The 21516-nt window shown below is 34.9% G+C and overlaps 1 protein-coding gene across 1 annotated transcript in view; it reads right to left on the bottom strand.

The window, feature by feature from the left end:
* Positions 1-3095: 3095 nt before the first annotated feature.
* The window catches only part of SEC62 (SEC62 preprotein translocation factor), a 29834-nt gene continuing 11413 nt past the window's right edge, over positions 3096-21516 (bottom strand). The window contains exons 4-8 of the mRNA XM_039865005.1: positions 17374-17578; positions 17032-17124; positions 14665-14725; positions 12214-12333; positions 3096-6218 (exon numbers count right to left, since the gene is read on the bottom strand). Coding sequence (XP_039720939.1) covers positions 5752-6218; positions 12214-12333; positions 14665-14725; positions 17032-17124; positions 17374-17578 — 946 coding nt within the window. The 3' untranslated portion in view covers positions 3096-5751. The remainder of the gene's footprint in view (positions 6219-12213; positions 12334-14664; positions 14726-17031; positions 17125-17373; positions 17579-21516) is intronic.

Here is a 21516-nt window from a genome sequence, read left to right as displayed (position 1 = left end):
AAACCTTTACTGTTGGTTCCTTCTAGAGCAGGACATGTGCCCAAGTGGCCAGTGGTCAGGGATTGCTCTCAGCTCCACTGCTTCATGGAATGAACTCTGGGAAAGACAGACTGCTGGAGGTCAACATGATGAGCTGGCTGGCTCCAGCAGGGTCACTTCTCCAGGGTCCATAGTTGAGAAGATTCTTGATCAGACCCCTGTGGGCCAGTGCCATGCAGTAGCTGTAGTAGTACTTCAGGCCCAGTATGTGCAGGGCGTCACCCCTAGTGTACTCGGTGTGCAGCAGCCCCAGGGAGGCCTCCCACTTGTCGCTGAAGAACGTGCCAAAGATGAAGCAGCACACAGGTATGATCATGACAGCAGGGTGGCAGCTGGCTGGTAACAATGCCTGTCTGACCACTGGCCACACTTCACAATTCTCCAGACTCATCTCTTTTCTAGCCGGACCTAAACTATTTTCAGTTCCAGGAACATGCCAGACTCACTCTGTTGCCTCTTATTTTGCATATCTTGCTGCATTGGCCCAAAATAGCCTTCCCGTATTCTTTACCTAGGCCAAAGTATTATTTAAGGTCTAGTTTGTGATACTTCAATGGGATCTTTCCTGATCTTCCTTACTGGGCTGGGTATTCATTTATGTGATTTAGTAAGCATGGCATAGATACTCTTGACATCACACTACACTGTGTTGCAGCTGTTTGCATAAGTACTTGTCTCACTAAACTAGCTCCTTGAGTCCAGTGATTGCCCAATGCCTGGCACAGTCATTGCACCACAAATGTTTGTTGAATGATTGAAAGATAACCTCAGTATAGGTAAGATCTTGCCCTGTTTCCTCCATTTATAACGTTCCCACAAAAAATCTTGAATTTTTCTTTAGGAGTAAGATATTTTAAATAAAACCTCACACAACACATGTTAACTTGCTAAGTATGTGTTTATGAAATGAGATGTGAATATTAAATCCTAAATTATACTAAATTAAGTATCATTGGCCTTTGAATATGTTATAGTCCTATTTGAAATATTGGTGGATCTGTCTAGCTAGGTCAGTGATTCTTAACCTGGAGTCTACAAATTTCTAAGGGACTTAAGAATAGAATTCAGAGGATATGTGAACTTGGGTGGGAAAAAAAATTATTTTTCACTAGACTATAACTGAAATTTAGTATTTTCTTTGATTATAAATGCAGGCAACAATCCAGAGTTTATTAGGCAGTAACTGTGACTTTGTCAATAATAGAAATCAGGTATTTTCATCACATTACAGTTGTTGCAGAGATCACAATATATTGTTTATACTGTCATATATTTCATAGCAGTTATTAAACTCCGTTATATCAGGTTATTAAATGAACACATACATTACTGTATCACATTTACATAATTTTGATAACTTACAATTCAATGTAACTGGTTTTTTGTTATCCTGTGCATTTTATTTTCTGCACTTAAAAACATTATTCTGAGAATAATGTCCACGGCACATAAAAGTTGAAGTGCTCTAGGCATTCATTTAAAATGAAATGAAACCAGAGTGTGGTGGTCCAAGTCCAGAGAAACAGCCCATCTGCCCTCTTTCTAATGCCATGCTAATAGAGATTACAGGTCTTTTAGGCAATGTTAAAACTACAAACCTAAGAAATGATGTCCTCTTTGAATGAAAATTTTATCTGGATGGAAAAGCCATACAATTTAAGTTTTAAAGGGTCTCTGGGCTGGGTTAGAAAAGTGGATCTACTAGAAACTCACAGCTAAATGCTGCAGATATTGGTTTAAGAGCTTACCAAAGAAGACAAATTCATTTATTTGTGTAGTTATCTGCATAGATATGCACTAGACCTGGATTTTGATCATCGAAACTCTTAGGACATCCTCTGTTAAGGTTGTGAGATCCTTTCTAACAATGTTTGGTGACAAGGCCTGTCAAAGAGGTAGAATCCTCATTAGAGTTCCTGTTTTCTTTGGTTTATTGGTCTTTGTTCCGACAGGAAACAGTTTTTAATTTAAGATACTGTACAAAGATGTGGGGTAGGGGAGCCACAAAGAGGAACCACAGTAGCTTCAGCAACTCTAGGCTAGTAGCAGTTGAGACGACATCATCCCCTGGTCAGAAGAGACGAGAACAGGGAGTGGTGACTAGAAGGAAAGTAGTGAAGGGAAATTTGAAAGTGGTGACCTCTGACTATTGGGGCAGCCCCGCTGTGGGTGAGGCGAGAGAATAGATACCCTGACCATCTTCAGATCTCTAGCCAGGACGTTCCTTGGCAAAAGCCACACAGAATTAAGGAGGCAAAGGAGCCTGCTGCTATAGTCCATTCATCAGCCTCATGGGGCAGAGAGCAGAGTGGAGCTGGAGAGCAAGATATCAACTCATTTGGCAAATCTCTACCATAGCACTCATCACACTATTTGATGGTCTATGGGAGCAGAACTGTATTTTTTTATTTGTGGTTGTGCCTAGTAAAATTCTGGTACATAGTTAAGTGCTCAGTATTAATGAATAAAGAACTGAAATATTGCAGAAACAAAGAATAAAAGCAACCTATTTACTACAAATAGGAATTATTTGCTTTCAGACACAGTAGATATTTAAAATGTCACGGAAATACTGGATGGAGCATGACTCACCAATAAATTTTATTCTGTAGATCAGGCAGATATGTGTCACAGCTTTATAAACAGTTAAGTATAGTTGATCCTCATTATTTGTGGATTCTGTATTTGCAAACTTGCCTACTCTTTAAATGTTTTGCAGTGCTTTCAGTTATACGAAGAATGGTGAAAGATTTGACTTGCCCAATGTATGTGTTCCCAGTTGAGGCTGACAAAGTAGCATGCTTTCTTGTTGCAACTCTCATATTAACAAATGTCCTTTGCTCTTAGTGCCTCACTTTTTGCATTTTTGTGTTTTTCTGTTTAAAATGGCCATCAAATGTAGTGCTGAAGTATTGTCTAGCGTTCTTAAGTGAAAGAAGGCTGTGATAAGCCTTATGGAGAAAATACGTGTGTTAGATAAACTTTATTTAGGCATGAAGTTATAGCACTGCTGACTAAGAGTTCAATGTTAGTAAATCAACAAAACAGAAAGGCACTTCAAACAAGTTTATATATTGTTGGTTGATGACAATGTGACCAGAGGCTAACAGAACAATAGTTTGGGGAGGTATTCATTAATTTCATTTTGGTGGAGACTTTACAGAACCTACTATGAATGATAATCAACTGTACTTGCTGTTTTCCAGTTCCTAATAAAGATTCAAAAAAAACTAATTCAATTGACAAAAGACACAATTTTTCTATAGGCGGCAGCTAATTGGTACTCATAATGTAAGACCAGAAAGGAGGAAAACATTAAAACCCATCACCACTGCATAATTTCAATAAGATATATTAACATTTATTACTTTCTGAATAGTATTTGACTAAATCCAAATTATTTCAATTAAAATTGTCTAGAAGGCCATATAGTGTGAAAATTAAAGAAACCAATGGAGGGAAAAAAATCATCTGTTTAATACATTGACTTTAAGAACAACCACAAATGCATTATTCTTATTATATGGACTCGGTTAATTCAATCTTTTTTAGTTAGGCCTGTTTATATTCACTCCTCAATAAACCCTCAAAAGCTTCAAGCTTCTGCTTTTAGTAGCATGGCAAACCTGAAGTGTTTTTTTTTTTTTAAATCACCATTCCACTAATGTAAACAATTCTCCATGCTCTAGCATAAGAATATTTAATGTTAGCCAACAATGACAGCCATCTATTCGGAGGGATGTAATAGTGGCAGCTTTCTGATTTTTATATTTGTTTAAAGTATATGACCTTGAATAGTAAAAGACACTGAGCTGAAATTCTCTAACTCACTTTCTAATCATAGTAAGAGTGACATTTTCCCCCAGGGACCACCAGATAGTCATAAAAATTTATGCTAACATTTTGTAAGAATCCACAAACATCAATAAGAAGCTGACTTTCCTGGCATGCTCTGAATGTCTTTAAGATGAGACATAGAACAGATATTATAAAGAGCTTTAGGAAAAATATTGAGTGCCTGGGTATTATCATAGTAGTAAAGGTTAAGTCATTGTTATTTCTAAGAAACATTTTCGGTACCATTACCATATCCAAAAATATGTATTAATGCTACTGGTGATTAAGAAGTTCAGAAGCTATAATTATACATCCCTTATTGTGAAAATAATGCAGGAGAGCTCTGAAATATGAGGGGAAAATACCCAGGCACTTAAATCAATGAACATTTGCAGGCTTGACAGAGTTGCAGTAACATCAAATAGCCACATTTCTGTCCACTTACAAGGAATACTATTAAGAAGCAATCAAGCTATTTATTTAATAAAGTGTATTTTTTCACAATTAGAAATATTTAACATCTTTAGTCAAACACTTAAATGGGAAACAGCCTAAAGAAAAATAAAGACCTACACACACCAACTATTTCAACTACAAAGCAAAATACTCTCACTGTGACTAAAGGAAAATAATTTAACATTCATTATCAGTTTATAAGCATATAACTCAAAGGAATGATTATGCTCATAAGTAAATGCAAGATTTTTCCAAAAGATTTGTAACTAAGGTATGCAAGACATGAAATCAAACTGCAAAACTAGTTCAAAGCAAATAGAGTCCAATGGTTCTCTTATGTTTTATGTTCTTTATTTTAACAGGATATTTTAGAACAGTAAATTATCTTTCATAGCAGTGTCTCCTGGTCTGATAATACAGTACCCCACTTCTGAATGTAGAGATTTAAGATAAATCAAAATGACTGTTAAGGCGTACAAACACTACTTTTAAGTCTGCTCTTATTTAATAAGGATCATTTTAACTCATATTCAAATACATGGAATGTTGGCACAAAACTGAAGCTGCTGTAGAAAGATCACAGATGTTCTGTGGGTTATTGAAACTTCCATTTCTCTAAAAACATACCCTTAAATGGTCTTAATTTTACAAATTTAAGTGTTAAGAAAATGTCTAAATAATAAGTAACAATTAAAATAAAATGTTTATTTGTAAATTATATACAGAATACATTTTCTTCATGAAAGGAAATGGGAAGAGCCATCACCTTCCAACCAACGCTGCCTGCTTTCTCTGTAGGAGATGACCATCTTTCCCTGAATCAGATGTACAAACCAGTTGGGATTTCCTAAATTGGAAAAAGGGAATTTGTAGCTAAACTAAAAGTGTTGTTACATTATTACTAGTTGGCTTGTTTCCACAAAATGCTTTTGAATCCTGCTAACTCAGAATCTCAGAAATTTCCTGGTATAATTTTATAATCAACAAAAGCTTAACTATCAGTAACAACGAGTTTAATTAAGCATTTCATCTTAAAGAAACTGTGAAATGGCTATATAACTATACATAATCTGAAATGTTGGTTTATCTCTTTTAGTTATTTGATTAGTCTAACAGTTAAAAGCCATACAACTATCAAAAATGCCATTAAAATGTCATTGTGGAAAGTGCGTCTTTGATAACTATCAAAATTAATGACACCTACTTGCCGTAAAATTATCAAATAGATAAAATTTATAAATGGCTTTTGACTGTATCAATAATAGTATTCTATGAAATGAAGGACTGGATATAACTGCTTGGATGTCAAATACATTTCAGTAAAGGGAAAATGCTACAAATGTCATGTGTACATTATGATAATCAGCCAACATAGAAAATCCAACCTCTTGTATGTATTAAGTCCCCAAGTTCACCAGGTTATGATTTTTCATGTGAAGATTTAGTTGTTTCTCCATCATTGTCTTCTTCCTCCTCTTCACAATCCCCATCTGTTTGTTGTTCCAGTTCCTCTTTTGTGATCATTTCAAAATCATTCCCATTTCCACTACTGTGTTGGGATCGGTCATCTTCCCTCCTGTCACTGTCTGTGTCAGAATGCCGTTCTCCACCTGAGCCTTCTGTTCCATGATTTCCTGGTCCTACTCTTCCCTCTTCATCTTCTTTTTTCTCACTGTCTGACTTTTCCTCACTGTCGGACTTCTGCTGCTTTTTGGTTTCAGATTTCTCATCTTTCTTTAAGTCTGCTTTTGGTCCTTTATATTCATGTGTATACAGAGGCCTGAAGGAGTCAATGAAGCCCACATCAGCAGTCAGATTTGGCAAGAACCAAAAGTGATGCCTTCCTCCAGTTATGAGCCAAATGATGAGAAATAGAATGCAACGAGCTGTAGGAAAAAAATTTCTCTAATTGAATAATTCAAGCATTGACTCTGATAGTAGGGAGTATTTGTTAATAAAAAACTGGAAAAACATTCACCGTGTTATTATTTGTATATTACTTGTACTTTAAATTAAATAATTAAACCCGGATTAGTTTAGCAGCTATCACAGTATCCCGTGCCCACAGCATCCTACTCTGAACTTGAGGGCATAATGCTACAATGCCACTCAAAAAAATTACTTTTACGTTTTTTCAGCTGGGTGCTGTTTCATGGTGGTACACTTATGATTTATGTACTTTGCTACGTTATAGTTCAATAAGCATAGCCATCAGTTGGAAATGTAAATATGCACAAGACCATTGTATAAGAAAAGGGAAGTAAATTTAAATAAGGGATAAAGGTACTGAAGAAGGCTTTAAAAAGGAAAAGACTGGGCTGCATGATGACTTTCCTAGACCCTAAGCACTTTAGCCTTTGCAAAGCAGTTCTATAAAAACACTAAAAATTATACTTTAATGACCATTTTGGTATAAATATAAATATAATCCTTCATAGTTTCATTACTACATACATGTATACATATTATTTCTGATTTTAAAAGAAATAAAAATGGGAGGAAAAAATGGCATAGATGATAGAGGTTCTGTTCATCCCTCTGGCAACCAAATCAAAGTTGTAATGGAAACAAGGAGCAGCAGCAAGGAAAAATTGCCTGGGATCTAGAGGAACAAGCAAGCCATACAACTAGGGAGAAATCCAAGAAAGCACCCTGCAATGGCAGAAAGTAGGACGGGGTGAGGACACGGGGCTGCCCGGTCCCCAGCAGCTGAGATGGAGGCTGCAGCAGCAGCAGCAGCAGAAGCCTCTTAAAGGGGCCGCGTCCACAAGCGGACTTTCACAGTGACAGACCTGCTCGCTCTGAGCACCAGTGCCGATTCCGCTGCACACAGGGGGCACCAAGGACCTACAGGGAGACACTGTCGGAGTGAGGGCCGAGGCGAGACTTGTTCTGTGCAGAAGTGCTGGCGGTATCCATTATTCCCTGCTCCCAGTGCATGGACACAGAGCCACCATAGCGATGACGTCATCAAACTGGATAGCAGAGGTCGCTCTGCCCAGAGGATTCTCTGAAACTCCTCCTCTCCCAACTCGCGGCTCCACCCACGCCACATCCTGGGATAGCCTCAGTGAGTCAGGTGCTCCTTGCTGAGCAGCCCCCAGACTCACAATGGAGGCAACTGGCCTCGGTTTCTGGTGTGGCCTTTTGAGGCAACTATAAGCACACCGTCTGTGGATTGCTTGATGAATCTTAACAGGTGGCCCCAGAAGGGTAGAGGCTTGTGCTAAATTTGACCTGCAACTGAACCCCTCTCAGGACTGTGCCACTGGACACATACTTCAAAAATCCACTCTAATAAGACCGGGAGACTTAGGAGCTTTGCTTATTAGTACATACAAAGAGACATGGAAAGGCAGTCAAAAATGGGAAGACAAAGAAGCAGAAACCATATGACAGGACAGAACAGAACAGAGATCCAGATATACTGGAGTCAAGTAATCTAATAGATGCAGAGTTCAAAACATCTTTATAACCAATAAAGATGCTCAATGAACTTTTGGGAAGTACAGATAAATTCAGTGAGAACGTCAACAAAGAGATAAAAAGCATAAAAAAAGAAATGGAAATTATAAAAGGGAACCAGTTTGAAGTGAAGAACACATTATCTGAGATAAGAAGTATATTAAATGGAATAAACAAAGTGAATAAAGAAGAGGATCAAATGTCCTATCTAGAAGACAGGAAAGCCAATCAAGACAATCAGAATGGCAAGAAAAAAGAGGCCAAGGACATAAAAATAATTTAAGGAGGATATGAGGCTCCAAATACTTGTCTGATTGGTATAACTGAAGAAAATCAAGATGTTGAACAGCTGTTTGAAGAAATTATGATGGAAAACTTTTCTAACCTGGTAAAAGAAATGGACATAAAACCCCAAGAAGCTCAGAGAATTCCAAAAATCAGGGATCCAAATAGGCCCACACCAAGACACATCATAATTAAAATGTCAAAGGTTAAATACAAAGAAAGAATATTAAAAGCAGCAAGAGAAAACAAATAATTACTTATTAGGGAACACCCATAAGACTGGCAGCTGATTTCTCAAAAGAAACCATGCAGGACAGAAGGGCTTAGCAAAAAATATCTGACAGAATGAAGACCCATGATATACAACCAAAAATAAGTTATCCAGTAAAGCTATCATTTAGAGTTGAAGGACAGAAAGAGCTTCCCAGACAAAAATAAGCTCAAGGAATTTATCACCACCAAGACATCATTACAGGAAATGTTGGAGGGACTTCTTTAAGAAGAAAAAACACGTGATCCAAAACAGAAATAAAGAATGATAACGACTACATTCCTATCAACAAGTACCTTCAATGGAAAAGAATTAAGTGCTCCAACCAAAAGATAGAGTGGCTGAAAGGATAAGAAAACAAGACCCCTATATATGAAAAGGAATAGGATGAAAAAAGATACTGCTTTGATGGACCTAGAAAGTATTTAAGTCAGAGAAAGATAAACACTATATGATTTCATTTATATGCAGAATCTAAGGAATAAAAAGAACAAACTAATCAAAAACAGACTCACAGTTATAGTGGACAATTTGGTGTCAGACAGAGGGGAGGGTGGTTTGCAGGGCTGGGAGAATGGGGTGAAGGGTTAAAGAAGTACAAATTAGTAGCTGATGGATGGTCATGGGGTTGGGGAGCACAGCATAGGGTATGAAGTTAGCATTAGTATGTTTGCTAGGTGGAGGGTCAGGGGAGGGAGGGTACAACTGAGGGGATTGTTTTATGAGCTATATAAATGTCTAACCGATGTACTGTATACTTGAAACTAAATTAAAAAAATAATTAAAAAAAATAAATAATAAAGAAAAGAAATGAAAATGATCACATTTATGTGGGTCCAAAGCATGTGCCTACTCTGTCTAAAGGATAATAAGTTTTTTAATAAGAACATTTTTGAACAATATGAGAACATCTTCTTAAAAGTTATAATTTTTTTAAAAATTAAGTAATTATATAATTTCTGCTTATTTAAGGACTAATCCTCTCCTAATATTAGAAAACAATATAATGAAGAGCTAGCTCACTTAAATAAGTTTTGAGGTTATCTTTTAGAGCAATGTATGACAAAACTGTAGTTAGTTAATGGAAGAATTAGAGAATTCTAAAGATTATCGTAATGAGTTATCACAAACACGAAATCCAATATTTCATATAAATTTTCTCATAATTTACCAAATATATAAAGCTGAGTGATTTTCCTTCTTTTGAAAGTCATAACGACTATGTAAATGTTATGGACTAGTCAATTATGACAAATTTTTTGTTTTGTTTTGTTTTTTGTTTCTTTACAGACAATTCTACCACTAAAAGAAGTTCACCTATGCTTCTTCCATTATTTTGCTTTGGATAAATAAAAGGAAATGGTTTTAGCTGCCTTGACTTTTATAAGGTAATAATTTCTATTTTCACAAAAGAACGGATATTCTGAAAGACGCTGTAACAGTATCTTGCAGTACGAACAGAAAAGACAAATGTTTGAAATTATGATTTAAGAAGAACTTCCACTAATAAAAAAAATGAACATCTTTCAAGGAGGCTGCACATTTTTTTCTCTGAATATAATTATGATGCTACGATAGGCTTTATAGGGTTGTAAGACAGGTGGTTCATATTATAAATCTTGCCTCAAATCCAAGGAAAAGCAATATATAAATGGCACAATTAAATCTAAATTCTTGCCATATACAGGGCATAACAGAGTCTACCATTTTTACAGTTTTCTCCACATGGCATTAGATTACCAGAGGCAAAAGGTTAAGAACCATGCGAAAACCACTGTGACACGTACTGTCATACTGTCTCTATACCAAAAGTGACACATTTAGAAAAATTTTAAACATCCTATTTTAAATGGCAATATTAGCAATGCATATTTAAAGTAGCAACAAATATAATTTTGACCAATATAGAATATACTTCATAGGATAATATAAAAGAAATATCCAATTTATAAGTGGGCTACAGATCAAAACTATTTCAAGGTATATTTGGAATTGCATTTTCTAACAAAAAACGAAATGTTGAGTTTGTTTTCTGGTTTAATTCACATTACTATTTAATGCACAATGCTACTTAAAACCGTAGCATATTTAAAATGAAAAAAATTGTAGAAAACACAACTGAAGAAATAGTATTTTAAAGAGCAAAACAATATAACCATAAATTGTTGGGAATACTGGTTTAAACAAAAGATAAGCAAGTGCGTTAATTTTATTCAGTGGAGGTAAATCTTTGCTAAAAAATTTCAAAGAGCTTCTAAAGTTTCAAGGAAGACACCAATTTGATCATATCTAATGTCAGATTAAAGTTTATGGCTTCTCATTCTTGATACACTACCACTAGTTACCTATTTTACGGTCTTAGATATTATTTCTTGGCCTACAAATACGCTGTGTTACATGCAGAAGCATCAGAGGATTTCCCCAAGGTGACTAAGCTAGAGGAGGGAAAAAAATGAAAGGTGGGTGGAAGGGTTTCACAAAGTCAGAGATCAGAGAGAAAAAAAGAGGACCATAAATACAATGAATTGAACAAAAATACTAGATAAGCTCCTGGACCCATGGATCGGTGGCACCAACTCAGGACATACCTTGATATCCAGGATGAAGGAATGTGCAAAGGGAAATTGCTTAGGGCTAAAGGAGCAATGCTTTATAACATATATCATAGAATTTCAGAATAAAATGCACCCACTTCAGGTCAAATTATGTCCTCTAACAATAAACATTAGGTCAACAATGTGGGTATTGTTTTTAATTTTTATGTGGAAGTATCCATTATGTCTTGGTGGAAAAGTTGATTTGTCATTTGGGGAAAATAATCAGAACTTAGTACCATATACCAGCATAAATTCTAGATGGTTCAAAGAATTATAGTAAGTAAAAAAAGTCACTAACAGCTTTAGGTAAGCTGAAAAAAATTCCTATTTCTTTCCCAAAGTGAAAAATTAAATTGGACCTGTCCACCCTATGTGGAAAAACTTTAAATACTAGGATTTTAAGTAAAATAACATTTGTTGGTTTTTCATGGTAACATGCTCATTGTAAAAAAAATTACAGACAAGTGTGAAGAACATTGAAATCATTCATAACTAACCAATGCCACTATTTATATTTAGGTGCATTTCCTTTTAGTCAAACCTTCCTTGGCATTATTTCCATGAAAAAACAAACAAAAACTACCTAATTAAACAGGCAAAAACTACCTCCTTATCTCAATTTTATTGTTTACTAGTGAGTACTTTTTATGTATTTATTAATCACCTGTTTTTAATTTCCTCTTTTAAACTGGATTATTTTTATATTGTTTTCTTCTTAGCTATAAAAGACACCAATCAACCAGAAATGTAAAAAAAGATTACTTACGCTTTCTTGTTTGATTTAAAAAAAAAAACATAAAATTCCTTAATGCATCTAGAATTTTCTTTGGTACATGAGTGCAAACTGATTTTTCCCAATGGCAAATCAATTGTTTAGAATCATTTACTGAATAAGTTGAATTTAAATATTTAATACAAACTTAATTTGCCTTAAGTCGAACTATAAAAATGTTTTATTGAAAGTGTTGTCTACTAACTGATCAACCATTATAAAACTATTAATGTAGCTAAATTTTAAAGCATATCAATGTGTAGACTAAGCCATATTAAATCCTTTTTCTTCAGAATAAACCAAATCTAATCGAGCACATATACTACATCAAGCCTGAGTCAGTTTTGAGATGTGACCCAAAAAGTAGGTCCATATACTTCTGATTTGCCTACATTCATTTTGCTATAAAGTTTTAATGAAGTTCCAGATTACAGTCCAAAATGCTCAATATCTATTTTGCTGAAGTCATTTTTACTAATAACAATACTTACCAACAGCAAGGAGAAGAATGCTGGCTACAAAACAGCCTGCACCCACACTGAGGTAATAAACACCCACTCTCATTTCTGCTGGCCAAAGAGGGAAGAGGGTAGCTGCTATCACTGCAATCACTGGAACAAGAAATGACAAAGTTACAAAGATATCTTACTTTAGTTACAATAACAGTGAATATATTCCTAGGGGAAAAAACAAACATAAGCATACTGAAATACATAAAATTTCCATTTTTTAGGTAAAAAATGGCCAATTATTTGTCATTTTACATAGTTCAACTTAAACATCTTAACTACTCTTCTTAAATTAGGTTGGATTTTTCTAGTATAAATTACATATCAAAAAGTGCTGTCAAAAATGTGAAATTGTTAGCTCTTTAAATATCAACTGCTGCTGTTCTCTAGTAATGTCTATTTTCTGACCGTGAGATATCTGTCTACAGAACAGGGGAGCTTAAAGAAACACCCTAACAACAAAACTAACCAAAAAATGATTCCAATGAATCAAGAGATTCTGATTCTGGGGTGGAGCTCTGACATCCACAGATTTAAAAAGGTCCAGGTGATTCTGATATACATGGTTTTTGGTAGTGAGGGAAAACTATATACAAGTATGTTCAGCTTTTTTCTAAGTATGATGGCACCACATGGAACAATCATATGGAATCAGAAGTCTGGTTATTAGGTTTTTAGCCAAAAGAGAAGGGATTCAAATTCTAGCTATATCATTTATAAGCTAAGTAACCCTGGGTAAGTTACTTAACCCTTTTGAGGTTAGGTTACTTTGTATTTAATATGTGCCTGTTTCTATGTTTTAAAAGTTGGTATAAGGATAAAATGAAACAATGCATATAAAATATTTAACAAAGTGACAAGTACATAGTAAGTGATCAACAGCTATCAGCTATTTGGGTTGGAAATGTTTGAGTTTCAATTCTTAAAGAGTTATTTTGAATGGGAGTCTAGGACACCTTATTGATCAAGCTTCTTTGTTTATTTGCTATCAATTTTTTCCTATTTGTTAAATCATTCTCTCCCTTCACCCATGGCCCACCCTGAATAACAGTCATGATAAAAAACAAAACAAAATAAAAATAAATAAATAGATAGATAAATAAATAACAAGAAAGTATAAAGTGAAGTCTTCATCCAATTTTTGGTCCACTCCCCAGAGGTTAATCTGTATTATGTTTTTTCCTGTACTCCCAGAGACTGCCTATATATAAATGAAACTACAATAAAATTTTTTTCTACATAAATCTTATACTATTCTTACTCTTTTTGCTTTTTTTTCATTTAATCTATTCTAGGTATCCTTCCATCAGTGCATCCGCTTAATTCTTTAACCCATTTCCTGTCTAGAAAAAAAATAAGTGCAGCTTGCTGCCAGCTTTCTTTTAACATCATGCATAGGAATGCTATGTTTTCTAGGATTTGACGTTTTCAGCAACTGAACTACTAAAAACAGAATGCTATATATAGAATGATGTCATTTGCTTCCAAAGACTATTGACATACTAGAGCAATGCGAAAATATTAATAAAAGAGAGATATTTCACAGCAAACTTTGGGGGTGAGGTTAGGACTGTAATCTGTGCGTTATCTGCAGCTCCAAGTGCCACCAGTAAGTATTCTCAAGGCAAATGGGAAAACGGTCCAAAGCTGTATGGCATTCTAGTGTGCAGCTGTACTGTAAGTTAGTTAACCATTCTCCTGTTGAGGGACCTTGAGATGTTTCCAGTTTTATCCTATTACAGACAACGGTGCAACAAATACCAGTGTAAATGTACAATTGTGCAACTGTGATTATAGCACAGGATAATTATTAGGTCAAAAAGTAAAGGCATTTAAATTTTGAAAGATATATCCTAATAACTCTCTTAAATATAATCTGAAGGATTTGGATTAGCATAGATAACGTGTCAGTGTATACTTCTGAATAGATATTTTGTGCAACTGTATTAAGGATAGCCATGGGATAAATTCCTAGAACTACAATAGCTGGGTCAGTGAACATACATTTAAAATTTGATAGACATTGCCACACTACTCTCCATAAAAACAAAAACGATGGACATATCATTAATTGTTGAATAATACTGGACCTTCAGCAAGCACTGAACCTTCACCATGACTAGGTACTATCAAACTCTGTAATCTTTTTAATCACAGTTGCTTTAATTTGTATTTATTATGAGTGTGACTAAGTATCATTCAATGATTGTTGGTCACTCTAACTCTTTATCTCTGAGCTACTGTTACCATTTTTCTACCAGGTTGTTAATCTCTTAAATATCTTTGCTTTAATGTGTTGCAAATATTTTCCTCATTTTATCATTTATCTTCTGACTTTAATGTATACTTTTAAAAAATATTTTATATTAAATATTTTTCTTTATAGGGTCTGCATTTTTATTTTCCTTTCTAAATTTTAGACACTGTACTCACCAAGAATTAATCCCATGACAAAGGTTTTAAAGTGGACTGGGTCATAGATCCACACAAATACCTAAAAGAATCAAGAAACCACAATGTTTTAAGTTCTAAGGTCACATTAGAAAGTTAAGCTTAACTCTATATTTTAGATCCTCTACAAAAGTAACTTCCAACCTCTTAAGATATAAGAACTGCTTTTTAAGGTAAACAAATTCCAAAGACCTTTCCTTCAGTAGTAGTGTTTCTTCTGTTTAAAAAACTACAAATTTTGTAATGCGCTTAAATAAATTTCTATGTAATTACATGCTTTCAACAAAAGCATGTAATTTGTTCATGTGTGTAAGCCATTACTTATTCAACCTGAAGACTAGTAACTGCACAACCTTTTTGTCCTTAATGTAATGATGTACAGTGGCATGAGTAGAACCAGTCTGGGCTAAGACCACAGTTAATTCCAGCCAGGCCCTAATACAGATCCAGCAGCTTTTAACTCCACCCTGTTCTCTCCCATTGATGAGATGCAAAGAATCATTATTAAAGATTATGCTTAGTGAACGTAAAGATTCTATGACTCCCTAAAATAATTTCATTGCTTACTTCTCCATGGAGGGTCTGTAACTCATAAGTTGGGAACCACTGCTTTAAAGCTTAATTTACTTTATACAACAGAAATTGACTTCATTCAGAACAATCAGAACTCTGTTAATTGTCATCCATAAAATTCCTAGTTTTATCTTTTAGTTTCTATAAATAACAGTACTCTTCCATTTCTTGGTTCTATTTTGACCAGAACTCTTTGTTACTGTCTTTTTGATTTGGTTCGACTTCTAACATTGGGGATTCCATTCTTCTTTTCATCACTGTGCACATTTCCCCTTGGAAATCAGATCCTCAGACATCACTTCTGCCAATGAACAAGTTTTTAATGACAGTTCCCACCTTTAAAAGTTTGACAGCATGCGTCTTTTTGCAGAATAAAACTTAGCTTTTTCAGGAACATAAGCACCCATGGTTTTGCTCAGGCTGCTTCCTCTGCTTAATAGATCTATCTTTCCAGTGAATCTGGTAATCTGCCAGCCATCCTTCAAGGCTCAGCTCAAGTGTTCAGGATCTCCAGAACCTCATTAGCCTCTTGATTAAATGAACTATTCCCAACTGGTACTCTCACATCATGACACCACAAACACAGTACCATTTTTTAAAGTTTGCATGTTTTCGAGACTATAAGAGCTTCTAAGAAGAGAATTTTGTTATTTACCATGTTATTCCCAGCACCTATAAAAATGTCTTGGCATATAGCTAATGCATGGTATCTGAGCTTTCATTAGGAAAGGACTGTGGTCTTCAATTAAGTGGTTCCTAAGCATGAGTTCACATCAGAATCATCCTGTGACACGTTATATGACACACACATGCGCGCGCACGCACACACTAGAGATTCTCATGCAAGTATGTCTGGAATGAGCCTAGGGCATGTTTTCTGAAAAGCTTTCCCAGAATTTCAAACTGGTAGCTCCTGGAACTACTACTTTATATGTATTACTTTTGTATTAGGTATAGCAAGAAGAGATATATCTTGAAACTCACAATTCAATGGCCAGTATATAACTAATGTTTTTGTATTGGTTACATGACTAAATTAAGCAGTCTTCAATGAAAGGCTACCACCACACAAATCTCCCATTACCAAAAATATCTGTTATCTCTTGAGTAAAGCATCAGGTAATCTTGAATTTTAGGCTCCTAAAGTAGTATGTCTGACTATAAGAGGCAGAATCTAGTATGTGTCCCCAATTAACCATCCTGCTTTTATTTTTGGTTTGATAGTAATGGAAATCCTGCATTTTGGCTGGGCAAATGACAACCTAGTATAAAAAGCACAGTTCTAAGATTTTATTGCACGTGGGCATGACTACGTGACTAGGTTCTGGTGATGAAACCCAAGCAGAAATGAAACTACTGGAAGGTGTCCTTAAAGAGGAGGCATGTCCCTTACTCTCCTTCCCTCTTCTGGATGCAGACACAAGGTTGGGAGTCATTTACTAATTCCCTTACACAGGAGGGAGAGCTTGGATCCACCACGGAACTGCCATATCTGTATTCTTTACCTTCAGATTTTATTGATGAGAGAGAAATAAGCATCTATTTTGTTTTAATCTATTGTTACTTCAGGTTTCCTATCACTCATACACAGCTGAACCTAATTCCGAATGATTTTTCTAAATTTAAATTCAGAGAAATTATTTCTTTTTAAAGAGATTTTATAGCTATGTGGTTAGATTTTTCTAAATTACTTCTTTTCTTAGTGAAGACAGTAAAGATAATTCTAAAAATGTTTACGGAAAATTGGATTTCTATTTATAGGCTAGGTATTCTTACCTCATTTCCATCTAGAAAAACTTGATCATCATGTGGCTCAAGCTTGAATTTTTTCTTAGTTTCCTTCTTTTTTGGAGTTCCTGGAGTTTCCTCCTATTAAAACACAAGTTGAATAGAAGGGGAAAAAAAACCACAAACAAGCAAAAAGCAATATGACATTCAAGTAGTCAAAAAAGTCTCACTATTTGAGACACAGAAATCAAAATTCTCAATCGTGGTACTTATAAGAACTCTAATACGGTTATCTTAAGTGGCTGCTGCATAATATTTCACAAGTGCTCATATGCCATTAGTAATCCCATACAATGATTTTGATTTTTACTTAATCTTAACTGAAATCACCTTTTTGGATTCTTCCTTTTCGCCATCCCTTTTTTTTTCTTTTTCCTTTTTTGTCTTTTCATCCTTTAGATTTTCTTTCTTGCTCTTTTTATCTTCTTCTTTTCCACTTTCAGCTTTTCCTTTCTCTTTTTCTTTTTTTATGTCTTTATCATACTTCATTTTCATTACTTTTAGTGCCCGGTGAAAAAATTGTTTCTTTAAAAGCCTTTAGAAAAAAAGGTATGATATTACAATCTCTATCAATTATACATACTAAAAAGCAAAAACATAAAGACCTGAATAAAATGGGCAAAGACAGACATACACTGACAACTTACGAAAGAAATAACAATTAGTAAGCCCATGGAAAAACAGTCAACCCCACCTCTAATAAAATCTATACAGCCAATTTAATTATAAAAAGTTGCCAACCTAATTTCCTTTTTTAGATATGCGATTATGGATTTGGAATTATCCTTATGAAACTTTTCTCTATGTTCATTAAGACTAATCAAGACTCTGCTTTACTTAATGTTAAATCTCAAATTCAAGAGCAGATATAAGGGGTTCAATAAATATAAGTTTAAGAAATGTTAACAGATTAAAGATATGCCCATGATTTGACTGATTCAAATCATATCTTCATGTCTTTCTCCATGGTATTTTTCTTCTTCATGTACTTCACTATTCAGCCTGCCACTATAACGAAATATCTTCAATTAAGTAATAAATAATTAAATATGCTAAGGTGAGATTTCCGGACTCTCACAGCATCAAACTGAAAACTGTACAATATAATTGGTAAAAAACACTATGTACTCCTTATTTCATTTATTTCTCTCAAAACATTGTTCTTCCCTCTCTTTAACAGTTATTTTTTACATTCCTACATCAGGGTTTTTTACGCTAGCTGTTCCTTTCACCTGGAATGCTCCTCCCCCAAATAAGCATGTCCTTTCAGTTCACTCCCTCTCTTCCTTCAAGTCTTCCCTCAAATGTTACCATCTCAATTAGGCCTACGCTATTTAAAATTATGAACCCACCCCAACCTCTCTCCAGTTTCCGATTATACTACCCATAACATTTATCTTCTGACTTGATATACAATTTGTTATGTCTGTTTGTCCCTTTCACTAGATTGTAAACTACTTAAAAGTGAGATCCCTGCTTTATTCATTTCTTTATCTGATGAGTTTAGAAGCTCAGCTAACTCCAAATTAAGTCAGCCTTGGTGGTAGTTCCTTTCTAACTTTATACTACTACTCTAAAAGCTGGGTTGCCTTTATATTTGTTATCTAAAAGCCATCTTTTCAAATCTTATGTTCCAGTTTCAGAGTTCCTGATTTGTGTCTTCATTCCTGCCTTCATAAAGTACAACTCACTGCCACCATATGTGACTACCCACTTTTCTATCCCCACTGGTGTCTGCTCCAGCACATCATACCACGTGTTAATTCAATGACCACTTATTTCTGGTCATTATAGTGTGCCTTCTGGAGCACTTGTGTTTTTCCCTGCTTGGCTGGGCTTCTTTCTGCTGCCCAATTATTCCACCCCAGGAACATTTCCACAAAGCTAACTTCTTAGTCTCCTCATCTGACCTTCTACCTGTTCATAAGATCTATATAGCATACAATTGTCCAAGTGTCTGAAATGCCCTCAAAGACTCTACCATTGATATCTGCTACAGATATACATGTAAACAAACAAAAAATTGAAATGAGTCCCTTAATAATGAACTACTTATGAGTAGAAGTGAGATTTAAGAGTAGTGGTGGGTATATGAATATGAAGGGGGATTTAAAATTTTTACTCTACTTCAGAATATCTTACAAAAATTTATAATGAACATATCCTAATTTTCTTTATTTACTCTGGCACTTATGTGATTTCCAGATTTTTCTATAAGGAACATTTATTACCACTTACTGTGAAAACAAAAATACATCCTATTCATTATGTATTAATTGAAAACCAGCATTTCATATTACGGTTCATACTATAGACTTCCATATATTAAGAGTATATGTATACACACATAGATACTTGAGTATATATTCTCAAATGGTAATGTGGTTATCTATGAGATAACATTATTAGTAATTTGAATTTTCCTCAGTATCATTTTAAGAGTGGAGAAAAATATTCTTAATAAAGTAATAAATAATTTAAAAAATAAAACATAAGACTTTAAGAGAAAAAAACCTTTCCCTTGGTGAGTATAGAAGGGCACAGAACCAGAAGGAATATCAGCTTCTGTCACCCTTCCTGCACAGCTGTCTCACCCTCATGAAAGAAAAGCAGACTATTAACCAAATTGGTGTCAAAGAGTTCACTCAGGTATATGCATGCAAATACCACCTCTATCACTTATATAGTGGTTGGATAAGCTACTTAATTTTAGTTTATTTCTAAAATGTGGTATCTATCTCATAAGGATTTCTAGAACTAAATGAGAAGCATGTAGATTAATTAGCATGGTGCCTGACATATACGTACTCAAAGTTAGCCATTATTGCTATAGCAAAATACTGAATTTCATTTAATAGTTATGAAATAGACACACAAACACATTCGGTTGCATAAATCATTAATTATAGCATCATTCCATTCAGTAATAATACAAGTAGAATCAATGACTTATTTCTTGATAGGTCTTTAGAAAATGTCTACTTCAACTTACTCTATGCCTGAAAAAGTGAGATGACATTTGTATTATAATAATATCAATGCCTCCATTATATTAAATCACTTAGTATAAAGCTGACATTTTCACATAACTACTCATACTTCCCTTTCTTAGCATGTTCTGTGCCCTTTGCCAGGATTAAATGTCCTTTCTTCTATTGTTTGCTGTGTAATCGCCTATTATGTTTCAAAATTTTCCCTGTAAAGCCATTCTTGACATTTCCTCATTTCTGTCTTCCTTACAGAATACACTGTATTGTAATGAGTCATGAGTCTTCTTTAACAGACTAGAACAGGTGCTTTGGAGGCAGGAACCAAGTCACATTCATCTTTGTATTTCTGGGGCATGGCATAGAATAGGTATTTGATAAATATTTGTTGAAAAAACAAATGAATTAAATGCAGCAAGTTATTAAATTGCTTCCCTCACCTCTTTTTATTTTTCAGGTTTAACAAACATGATACCAGACATGTGTTCAGGACTTTCACCTGTGTGACAATAGTGAGGTTGTATTAAATGCCCATATTGTACTGTGGAGTTACTTTAATAAAGTATAAAACAGTCTCACAAATGCCTTCAGATTTAGCTGCCAAGAAATAAAACAAACAAAAAAACTAACACATATGCAACACTTTTAAAATAGTTAAAAGCTAAACTATATGATACTAACTTTATAAATTCTTAGAACCTTAGATAGAAAGATTAATGTGGGCTTGAGGGCCTGGGGAATACTGCATGGTAGAGATGGAACTTGAAGGATATTTATACTGAAAGGCAGGCAGGACAGAGGGACAACCATTTGGGGAAAGTGCCAGGTTATGAACAAATAAAGACCAGAGAGAAAATGACTGTGATATACGAACAAGAGTGAGAAGGGCTTTAATGGACTGGGAGGGTGGAGATGGAAAGTCATATGGAGAGTTAGAATGGTGCTAGATTAAATAGGCCATAAAGAGATATAGAATATATTAGAAAAGATTGTTTTGTGTATTATTCTACACTTTCCTGTTTTCTTTTTCCTCAGATTCCCTTAAGTCCACTTAGCAGCTTCGGAAAATGAGAGCGGACAAGTTTCCTTTTGTGCTTCTGTATGTAGTCAAGCAGGAATCCATGAGGGCTGGCCATCATGAGGCCTCCATGGTTAAAGTGGCTCTGAAGAATTTAGGTAGATCTACTTCTCAATTTTAGTGCAGAAAGGACACAAATAACCTGACGTGAATGGGAATAACATACACAATGAAAAGTAGTGTGTATCTAGGACAGTCTCTGTACTCGGGTCTTTTGGGCTTTCCATATAACAAGGTATCAAGGCTCCTAAAAGACCAAGAGATGTGGATTAATACTGGCTGCTCTCTTCAGAGTTGGGCTTACAGATTTAATATTCAAATAGTACTGGTTTCCCTGCTATCTGAAAGTACGGCATTCCTATGGAACTTTTTGTAAGGTGAAGTGGATTAAAGTGAAAAGTATCCCTC

Source organism: Pteropus medius, unplaced genomic scaffold (assembly GCF_902729225.1).
Source record: "Pteropus medius unplaced genomic scaffold, Ma_sr-lr_union100, whole genome shotgun sequence".
Lineage (NCBI taxonomy): Eukaryota > Metazoa > Chordata > Mammalia > Chiroptera > Pteropodidae > Pteropus > Pteropus medius.
Note: the sequence above shows the minus strand (reverse complement) of the source record. Positions and strands in the feature narration are given on the sequence as shown.